The sequence below is a fragment of the Hipposideros armiger genome, unplaced genomic scaffold (assembly GCF_001890085.2).
Source record: "Hipposideros armiger isolate ML-2016 unplaced genomic scaffold, ASM189008v1 scaffold_422, whole genome shotgun sequence".
NCBI lineage: Eukaryota > Metazoa > Chordata > Mammalia > Chiroptera > Hipposideridae > Hipposideros > Hipposideros armiger.
In genome coordinates, this window is record NW_017731772.1 from 720,514 (window position 1) to 732,149 (window position 11,636).

Here is an 11,636-nt window from a genome sequence, read left to right on the forward strand (position 1 = left end):
ATTCCAGAAAAAGAGTTCCAAAATTGCTTTGAAGGGTGGACTAGGTACTGGCATTGGTGCATAGCTTCCCAAGGGGAGTACTTTGAAGGTGACCATAGTGATATTCAGCAGTGAGGTATGTAGCACTTTTTCTAGGATGAGTTTGCAAACTTAATTGTCTGACCTCGTATACCATGGTCAAAATTCATCAAATTGAATACTTTAAAATGTATGTATTTTATTGCATGTAAATTATACCTAGATTTTTAAAAAGGCTAATAGAATACTTCAAAAGTATATTTAAAAACTGGTCAAATCAACTATTTTCTTCAGTGATGCACATATCATAAGTATAAGGTACCATAACGGTTAGTCAGTGGCTTTCAGAATTTTTTTCGGTGTTTTTTTTTTTTTTTTTGGTAAGTTGATGGTATAAAATAAGCTAAAAATTTTTTTGAAAATCTTATGAATGATCATTGCTTAAATACATATATTCCCATAATGCTATATGTTATAGAACAATTAAGACATTCTTCCACCAAAATAACCAGATGTCCTTGTTGTTGTTATGGGCCGTTGAGTTGGTTCTGATGCCTTGAGACCCAATAAATGAGAGATGTCCACAATGTTCTGTCTTCACAGCCCTCCCTGCTCAGCTCCTGCAGACTCATGCCTCTGGCTTCTTTTTCTTTTTTTAGCTGAGCCATCCTGCCACTGGTTGGCACCTCAGCAGCAGCTCAGCTTGGGCCGTGAATCAAACCGGGGACCCTGTTGCTCAGAGCTCAAGCTCTTGAGCGAGCTCTTAACCAATTGAGCCACTTGGCCGGCCCTCTGGCTTCTTTTATGGAGTCAATCTGTCTCATACTGGGTCTTTCTCTCTTCCTGCTGTCTTCTTTTTTTTTTCCCCCAGCATTATTGTATTTTCCAAAGAATCCTGCCTTCTCATGATGTGTCCGAAGTAGGACAGCTTCAGTTTTCTCATTTTTGCCTCCAGCAATGTTTCGGGCTTAATTTGCTCTAGGACCCACTTGTTCATCTTTCTGATGGTCCAGGGTTCAGAGGTCCTACTTTTATTTAAAGTTTGTCTTAGGATTAGTGGGATAGGTCTTTTTTCCTCCTTAAGGAAAGAGCTTTGATTTCACAATTAGCAAGAAGATTGCAACATGCTACAGATGGGAAGATATGGTTTCTCTACTGACAAAAAAGAGGGCAAGTACAAAAGTGCAGTTATACTCTAGCCAAGGCTATCCAGATCAAATTGCTGCCGTGATCTGTTGGTAAAATATAGATGAACAGAGCAACAGAACCCCCAAAACTCAAGTTTGTAAGCAGCCTTATTGTTCATTTTCGGGTAGTTCTCCTATGACAGTGGAAGGAAATCTAGGGTCCTATAATGAAGCTTTACCTGGTTCTTAATGTGTTGAGAAAAATAAGAACAACATGTATTGAGTACAATCTTTCCATCCATTCATCAATGTGTAAGGTCACCAAGTGTGTTTTCTTAGGAGGACTGTTTTTTATTCTGAGATTATGATCTTTTAGCTTTTTGGTGTCAAAAATAATTTCTTATGAAACAATGGCAACTTATAGTAATACTGTTGATATTTTCATGTTGTCAATCGTATATTAGCCCCTCAATCTTTATTTTTTATTTTATTGATCCATCTAATTGATCTAATTGCATCTGGGTTTTAATGGTAAAACTAGTTACAAAAGAGGTTCTTCATATATCTATTAATATTGTACAATTTACTTATCCCAGTAATAAACTTAAGACCCAAATTAACTTAAAAGCCTAGCTACTTCCTCATGCATTTAACCTAAGATTTTATCTGCAGCCTGGTTTGAAGCACCTTCACACCATAACCCTTTCACACTAACCTGATCTAATTCTACATGTGTCTTTCCAGTGACGCCCTTACTTTTTTTTTTTTTTTTTGGAAGAATTTTATGGTTTTATTAAAACACAATTTGCACACAAGCTGTCTATTCATTTTCTTCACTGCGCAGCCTGGCATTGGGATTGGTGACTCTGATGGCCAGCTGGGCTGCTCTTTCCACAATGGCTTTGCGGTTCTTGGAGGAGACATTGTGAGCAATCTCAGCACAGTAAGATTTGTTGCACATCAGCAGCACTTCAAGCTCCTTGACATTGTGGACCAGGAACTTCCGAAAGCCATTGGGCAGCATGTGCTTTGTTTTCTTGTTACTCCCATAACCAATGTTGGGCATCAAGATCTGGCCCTTGAATCTTCTGCACACCCTATTGTCAATGCCTCTGGGTTTCCGCCAGTTACGCTTAATTTTGACATATCGGTCTGACTGGTGCCGGATAAACTTCTTGGTCCTCTTTTTGACGATCTTGGGCTTCACGAGTGGTCTGAGGGCAGCCATGATACTGTGTAAAAGATGAGCGCCACCTCCGTAGGCAGCGCAGAGGAAGAGCGTGACGCCCTTACTTTTATATTACACTCTATAGTTTACATAATTCTTCACACATAGGGGTGCCAAAAAATGTATACAAGTGGACACTTGGGTCAACGTTGCTCAAGCAGTAGTTCGCCATAATCAGAAGTGTCTGGACGCTGATGGTAACCACTTTGAGCACCTCTTGTAATTGCAGAAGTCAAATGTGACTTGTATTCATTCACCTTTCGTTATCAGTGTATGTTGAGTATTACAATTTTAATACAGTTTTCCTTTCATAAAATGTGTATACATCTTTTTGGCACCCTCTGTATGTTATTATAGCTTATTTGATCCTGCCATCACTTCAGTGAGGAAAGCTGAATATTATCTATATTTTACAGATAAAATGAAGAGATTTAGGGAAGCAATATCACTTGTGTGTGGTCATACAAGCAAGTAAAGGGAACAGAGAGAACTTAATTTTCTATTATGCTTTCCAGAATTGGTTCTACAAGTATAGGTGATATCTCCTCTCAAGTGAATTGACAAGGGCACCTATTTTAACTTTGTGTTGCACTAACCTAAAGTAGGTTTACAAAACTATGTGTTAATTTTGTATCTTTCACAGTAAAGACATATTAAGGTTTTTATTAAGTTATGGATTCTAAATTCCTTTGGATTAGAATCAAAGTAACATTTCAGGACAAAACTAAGGTACAATCAAGTTCTGAGTTTATAGATTCATTCATTCAATAAATATTTATTTGGACATTATTATAGACTAGACCACACTTTTAAGTATTATTCCCCAGTCTTGGCCCCGCAACTCATTAACAAAATCATTCCTCATTCATCAATGAGCTTCAGAGATATAGACACCATAACTCTCTACATCTAGTTGTCCTATATGGCAAGTCCCTAAACCCTGCATTTTACACCATTAAAGTTGTCATGCTATCCTGGTAATTTCCTCCACATCCCCTTCCCACAAAGTTCTATCAAGAATATAAAAATTGCTAAATTTAAATTACAGAATTTAGCTTTTGTGGAGTTGATATCTTACTATAGGTTCAATTAAGAAGTTCTGTGGACCTAAATGTAATAATATGAGTTACAAGCAATATTTGTTGATTGAGTATATAACACATAAATTGTATTTAGAAATAGTATGAATAGAAAGATATTTTATTCTAAAATAAACTATTATAATAAAAATGTAAAATCTCCATCTCTCCTATGAATTCAAGGAGGTTACTGATCATATCTAGCAAAACAAACATGATATTATAAATAGGTTCAAAACTAATTTGTTCATATATTTTCAAGTTATTTTTATAAATTCTGGTCTCAGAATTGTTTTAGCGATAGAACAGTTACTTCTTTTTAGATGTAAAACTGAAAAAGTTTTCAGAACAAAAGAAATTTTTTAAAGACAATTGGAGTTTTTTCATATTTTATGTGACTAATTATGTATTTATCAGTAATATAAATTCAAATTACATATTGTCAATTCACCATATTGATCCAGAAATTAAAACATCTGGCAAATACCATTTCTGACAGTATTCCAGACTGTGTGAAAGAGGCAAAGAAAACATATATGGTATGAGATTTTTAAAATATCATAAAAAGCTTCTCATTTTAAAATTTTAATGGGAAGAATGGATATGAATACTAGATCTGATTACATTTGTATGATACTTCAATATGCACTTTATTTCAGAAGGACAACAAGAATGATTACCCCAAGAATAGTTAATACTAGTTAGAAGCATTTCAGAAACTGTCTAGGTGCAGATGAAAAGCAGACTAAAAGAAAAATAAAAGATCTCCATATTCCTTTGGATCAGTCATTCTACAAGGAACATTTTTGGGCAGCAAGGCTACCTTCTTAGTACAATTTTTCTCTGAACCCCAAGACCTTCCCCACCTTTCAAAATGTTTTTATTCATCCTGTGGGCCTCCCTGCTTCCCTTCACCCGTTACTTTTCAGGGTCATTTTATTCTTCTCTAGCCTCTTTGGCTTGAAAAATTAGTATTCCTCTTGGAATTATCAATTCCTTCTGTGATGTAAAATTTATAATTTCAACATTTCATAACCTGGATATTTACCTTCTTGTAAAGAAAGTATTTTTAGGAAAATGGTTTTAGATTCTATAATTAGAAGTTATATTCATCTAGTATATCTTTGATTTGGCCTCAGGGACCATTATTCAGTTCTGGGCTCTGTTTTCCTGGGCTCCCTTGCTACCTAAAGATCCTTTACAGGGTCATTTATAGCACCCATGTTTCAAGAAAAACAGCAAATTTTACTTTATCCCTTATCCCTAATCAGATTGCTAACTCAAGTCAATCTTTATCTCCAATCTCTTTTCCTCCCCATTGGTGTTTTATTATTTTTGTAGCCCAGAGGAGCTAGACTCATAGATTAGGTATTTCTTGGATTTACATATTGTAATCTCATCTGCTCATTTCCTTAGGCAGTCGTTGTACATTTGGTAATTGTATTATTATAGATCATTATCTATGAAACCATTTTGTTTTTCCACAGGAGTGTCTGGAACCCCTGCTGACCTATCCTTAAAGAGTTACTCTGAAATATATCTATACTTAATCAAAAAGTTTCAAAGAAGTAAATGTTTATTTCTTTAACTTGAAAAATTAAGGTTTCTGTTTTTAATACTACACTTTGAATGCCTTCAAATTTCAAAGCCGTCAAAAGATTTTTATTTGTGTCTCTATATTTTAGTTTTATGTCTCTATATACATATCTATCTAATATTCATTGTACTTTCTATGTATGCAAGCATAAAAGGAATGATATTTTTATAAAATAATCAACATATAAATGCCAATTATTTTTATAAGTAACTGCGGTCTCACACTTTACCTATCCTAAACGCAGCTATTTTCTCATCTTGCTTTTTGGGGACTTTTTGCTTCTCAGAGTCAAAAAGAAAATCAAACTTATGCTTGACCAACTAAAATGGATTTTACAGTTTCTTTTAAAGATAGTTTCATGAGTCTTAAAGCAGGAGGAGATGCTAAATAAAACCCGTTACTTCCTGAGGATGATGAGGCTGGAGTTACATCCATAAAGGAAATAGGGGCACAGCAGGAAGTGGAACCCAGGTCTCCTATGCTCTGCTCAATATACCATAGAAAGACATACTATATCTCACTTACATGTGGAATCCAAACAAAAAACAAAAATAAAATTTATAGAAAAAGAGATCAGATTTGGGGTTACCAGAGGTGGAGGATGTGGGGTGGGAGAGTTGAAAGAAGGTAATCAAAAGGTACAAACTTCCAGTTATAACATCAATAAGTACTGGGGATGTAATGTAGAACACATGACTATAGCTAACACTGCTGTAGGTGAAAACTGTTAAGAGGGTAAATCCTGAGTTTGCATTACAAAGAAAAAAACATTTTTTTGGTCTTTTTTGGTATTTATACGAAATGATGTATGCTAATGTATTGTTGTAATTATTTCACAATATACGTAAGTCAAGTCATTATGCTATATACCTTAAACTTATAAAAAAATTATTATCTGGGGAAAATATATGTTTATAGGAACAGGTACTTTAACTTCTACTTAGAAAGGTTTGACAGTGGGGCCACCCTCATTTTACTGAGTATGATAAAAAGATCACAGTTATCAGGGTTTTTGACGAAACACACCAAGCTCAAAATGTAGTCTCAACTAATTTTATCTGAATGGTTTGGTTTACCTTACTGATCAAATTAACTAGATAATTACCAAATTTATGCCATTTAGAGTTAAACTTCCTATGAGAGGAGTAATATTTTGGCATTGAGTAATTAATCTTTATAAGAAAGCAGTTGCTGATTTTCAAAAAGATATTTAAAACCTATTGAATTTATGGTGTAAAGCCGAGATATTATAATAGAATATTACTTCCTTTGCTGGTCACTTACCCCACCCTGCATATACTCGTTAAAGTAAGAAAAGAAAAAAACAAAAAACAAAAAAAAAGTATTAAAATCTTGGAAAGTTCCTTCTACATATGTCCTTTTTTCTATTTTAAACTGATTTTGATATGCACATCATATTAGCAAAAATGTTGAACCCCTTGTCACTGATGCTTTCATTTTCGTTCATTTTTGTGTAGTCACCTGGGCACCCTTGTAACTGTCCTGTCCAGGCAGCATATGCGATGGCTCTGGGACTTCAGTGGGAGGAAGCCCTTTTGGATAGGCAAGTATCTGTGCTGTACTGAGAAAAAAGGCATGACACCAAGAGAACATCTCTCTTTTGTGGACCAAATGATTGTGGTTTTATACTGACAAGCAATGTTGCATGGGTGGACAGTCTATCTTTTAAAACTCATCTTCATCACATAATACTTTCACTTTTAGACATCTGTTTCAAAGAAATATTAAGGGATGTGGTTTTGTTTACTGGTAAGAGAATTCAACAAAGGGTATTTCTAAAAGTAAAACATTAGAATTAGCTATAAATAGGGCATGGTGAAATTAATTATAGTGTATCATATAAAGGAATATTAAATATTTCATGCTTTTGTAAGATATTAAATATTAAAGACATGACAAAATGCCTTATGTTTCTTATTTTATTCAATAAATATATGTTGGATGAATATTATATATAAAATAGGCAATGTATTGCATTTGTGATAAGGTACTAAGTAAGAAAGCAGCATCTATAGCCATATGAAGCATGAAATAATTTAGAATAAAAAAGAAATTTATATTCATTAGATATGTATATTTATACATTTATATACATATATACATATACATACATTTATAAAAAGAAATATGCCAAAGAGTTAGAAATGTTGTACCTCCAGGTGAGAATTATAGGTGATTTTAATTTTATCCCTTGTTTTCTGAAATTTTAATATTTCCTACAAATTTAACATAAATACTTTCAAGCCGCTTTCTAAATATAATAGCATTCTCAGGGCACATCAGTATTCTCATTATCTCACCTTAAAGGTGCTGTGTTTCAGGGAACTCTCCTAAACCCATTCTTGGGCTTCTCAAAATCTCTTTAATACTCAGTGAGTCTCTAAATTCTGAAATTATGAGAGTATTAAGTTAAGGTTGGAGGGTAAGTTTTCTCTGCAACCACCGCAACTGATTTTAAGACTCTATCCCCACAAAATACTTAGGCATAGCATTACCTGATCAATAATTCAAGGAAACAACCCAGAAGAAGATACGTTATTTCTAACCCAAATGACTTCATTTCATTCTATCCCCAAAAAATTGACTGAGACTCAGTTGGGAGGTTATATGCTATGTAACTAAGACTGTTTTCACAGTCAAATTTGGTTTGGGAGATGTCAGATTATGCTATGCAGGGGTCCTTTTCTCAGCTTACTCTTTTTATTTCTCTTCTGAAAGACAGTGAGGAGGAGGGATGCTTCTTTAAGAAAAGTTACCAGAGCTTTACAACATTAAAGTGTAATTTGCAAAAATTGCCAGTGGGAGTAAAGAGACAAGTGGAGAAAAGCTGCTTTTGATTGGAATTGTAACAGATTGAAAAAAGTCTTTAGCTCTAGACTAAAAATAATTCTTAGGAAGCTACTTTCACATATGAAAACAAAGACATTTAAGTAATGAGGAAGAAGAACAATAGACAAGAATGTTTCTGTGTCCCTGAGATAGAAGCTCTGCCTGTAGGATAATATGAACAATGATTGCTGTTTATTAGACAGCTGCCTATGCTGTGTGTTTTACATGCATTATCTTATTTAACTCTCAAAAACAACTCTAGTTATGCAATTTTTATTCCTATTTCTTAGATGAGGGAACTAAAACTTAAGGCGGTTAAGTAACCTGCCCAAAGATGCTTGTTGACCTAGCAAGGGGTGGAGCTAGAATCTGAATTCGGACCTGCCTGAACCCAAAGCCTCATGTGCTTAGTTGCATCTTATAGGATTCCCAGGTTCTAGTCCATGGTTTAGAGCGTAAGACCATGTTTACATGTAATTACTGAGCCTAGAGCAATAGACTGATATGATATCCAAGTGTAAAGGTGATAAATGCTTTGGCACATTCTTTTGTTCACATTAGGTTTGAATGACCAAGTGCGAGCTGGCTACTGGGAGTGGATCAGTGGTGAACCTGTCACCTTCACCAACTGGAGGAGAGGGCCCCCTCAACGTTTAAAGCCTGGCAAGGACTGTGTTTTGGTTCAAAGACAAGGAAAATGGCAAACAAAGGACTGTAGGAAGGGCAAGCCTCACAATTATGTGTGCTCCCGGAAACTCTAAATGTCACTGGCCTTCCAGGTGCCAATGGGATTTCTTACCTATTTATTTACAGAATTTGTGCATATTGCTCAATAGAAAATAAGGTGCATGACTGACTTGGTACTTCTTTTTTTATTGTAGTGTATGAGGGATTCCATCTAGTGAAAAAGGAACATCAATGAATAGTTCCAGGAATATTGATACATGAATATTTCTTACAGGAAGAGATACAATTCTTGCATCTCAATCCCTTTTAAAATAAATGCCTGATGTATTAAATGGTACAAGGTTTGCTTGTTCCAGGAGATCCCCATTGCAACTCCACTCCATATCTCAGTCAGCACCAATTTCATGGGCTTTGGGTTTTTTTGGTCCCAAGACCTTAAGTGAGTCCATTCTGAAACCAGTATTGCAGGTGCTTCTACTTCTTCTGTTTGAGTGAAACTAACCCTACCAGTTCTTTAAATCGAGGTTGAATTGCAAAGGGTTGCTTTGTCCCTTGGGAGCCCTTTCAAATATGAAACCTGAAATAAGATGACCCCAGGGAGAATTTTCTGTGGTGAAAAAGGAAAGCTTTAGATGGAAGAATCTTGCTGATGGAAGCTCGTCTGCAAAGCTCTAGTTCAGGTAAGAATTCAGGGGCTACCTGTACTTCAGAGGCCTACTCATCACTACTCATGAGACACACCTCCTTTTTCAATAAGAGTTGTTGGCATTGTACCATTCCAAGGCTAATTATGGGTTTCCCCAGCCTTACAGAGTCATGAAAAATTTGAAGTAACATGAGCCTGCCTTCATTTGTGTTTGTAGCAGTGACCAGCATTTCTCAAAGACATTTGGAATAAAGAGTCTATATAAGTGATGGTTAATATATGGAAGAAAAATATGCCTCCTCAGAAGTGTCCCAATGAACAAAGCTGATGAATGAAGAAAAATAATACTGAAAACAGAGCTCTTGAAAGTCTATATCCTCAGAAAGGATTCTGATATAATTTTGAGCCCTTAAGTCTTTATTAATATTTGTAGAAATGCCACATTAACTTGATTCTCTAATGCAAAGTTACCTTATTAATTTATAATGTCATCTGGGTGAAACATTTTTGTAACACTGAAGCAAGTTGCAGCCTTATAAGAAATTCCTTCTGAAATCAAGGTTTAATTACAGGAAATCAGAAATTTATTTCTGAAACATTTCCTCAAAATTTTCCTCTTTTCATAATCACTAAAAAATATGGTTGTGCCAAATGTTACTTGCTATATGAGCACCAGTGTAACTTCAGAATCGAAATGAGGTTACCACATAGACCGAAGCTTTGGTGCAGGTTTTATTATATTAACAGTAACAAGTTGAGTGAAATTTTAAAAGACTGAGGAAATTCAGTCTGGTTTCTGGATATGTGAGTAAAACATGACAAACTTGTTTTATTTCTGCTCATTGATCAATATGTTGGTTAATAGAAATATTTACAAAGAGAGGCTGGGATAAGATTTAGACATTCTACCTCTTAATAAAGTTAAACATCATTGTGGAGTCAGGAGACTCCTTACTTCAGATATCATAAGTAGGTACTGGGCTGATATAATATACAGGTCTCCTGTATGATGCAAGCGGTCTCTGGTGCTTAACCAAAAGATGTAAAACCCATTCTCCAGACCAGTTCCAATCCCCTCTGATCCGCTGGTCTCCGCTGTGTGGAAAGGTGTGATGCCAGATAAACAAAGAGTAGTTTATCTCAAGGGTTACATCCTAGGATGGGAGGTAAAAGTTCAAGGAATGAGAAATTCAAGGGCCACTCCTTCCTATGGGAACTCTGAAACTATGTTAACTTTAAAACTGGAAATCCAGAACCATGGCAACTAGTATGTAGAATCTGGTTGACCTGGTAGATTTTATTATACATTTTTCAATGATAGTGATATTTAAGTGTAATTGCAATGTTAGCACAAAGAAAGACTATTTTGGGGTTTTTTTTTATAGCAACCAGAAGAATGTTTAAAAATATTCCTTATCATGAAGGTATTATTAATCAAGTGGTAAAATCCAAGTAATTGAAAGAAGATACAAATAAAATTTCAGGCAAGTGTGGGTGCTGGGTAGTATACATCATGACCTTCATTTCTTTCTCATGATTGGGTTTAACTGGGTGGGGAGAAGTAAATTATTATCTTGGTTCTCTCCACTTTGATTGGTAACTGTCACTCTTCAATTTCCGGTGGGAGCAGGAAGGAAGGAAATGAAGTAATGGTAGAATGGGAATGGGAGATTACAGACGAGGAAAGGGAGAGAGAAGGGAAGGGTTGAGTAGGAAGAGATGGGGACTGGTGGTAGCTAAGAAGGGGAGCACCAGAAAGAAGGACCTGAATGCCACCTACCCCCTCTCCCCACACTTGAATACAAACTCAGGAAAAGACCCACTTTATTGAAGGGCATCAACCCAGCAAAGTAGTGTGCAGCTTTTCAGAGTCTTGTGATTTTGGTCTTTAACAAACATATACATGTATACAACATATATCTGCTATACATAGACTTAAAAATGATATAATTATTTTGTCTCCTTCCAAGGAGTGGTAAAAATGAACCAGGTGACATTTAATTACATTTCTGTTTTTGCTTATTTTTAATACAGCTAAAAAGAATAGACATGTGTTTTCATTAGCAGTACGTTCTGTATAATTGAAACCATAAACTGGTGCTGATTAATTTCTGCAACAAAGCAGCATATTAAGTGTACTGTATCTACCATTGTATCAAAATTAATGAAATAAACATTTCTAGTTCTGAACCACTGTTTTTAACATTTTATGTTTATTCTACCCATTGTTAGAAAGGATGGAAAAGAAAACTCAACATGTCTTTTTTATCCTAAACTCTTAGATCAGTCTTTAGTTATATGGCTTCCATCCAGCCACCCATCCACCCAAATATTGAATATTAACAAATATTGACTATGGAGTGCCAACCCTGCACCTGACATTATCCTACATAGTGGAGATATT

The 11,636-nt window shown here is 35.2% G+C and overlaps 1 protein-coding gene and 1 pseudogene across 2 annotated transcripts in view; one reads left to right on the forward strand and one right to left on the reverse strand.

Annotated features, from left to right (window-relative positions):
- Positions 1–11,422, forward strand: part of FREM1 (FRAS1 related extracellular matrix 1) — a 169,140-nt gene extending 157,718 nt beyond the window's left edge. The window contains 2 exon segments of the mRNA XM_019664409.1: positions 6,528–6,613; positions 8,461–11,422. Of these exon segments, the coding sequence (XP_019519954.1) occupies positions 6,528–6,613; positions 8,461–8,660 (286 nt within the window). The 3' untranslated portion in view covers positions 8,661–11,422.
- LOC109394405 (60S ribosomal protein L32 pseudogene) lies at positions 1,920–2,422 on the reverse strand (annotated as a pseudogene). Its single transcript, XR_002126442.1, has one exon. The product of XR_002126442.1 is annotated as a 60S ribosomal protein L32 pseudogene (transcript).
- Positions 11,423–11,636: the final 214 nt, after the last annotated feature.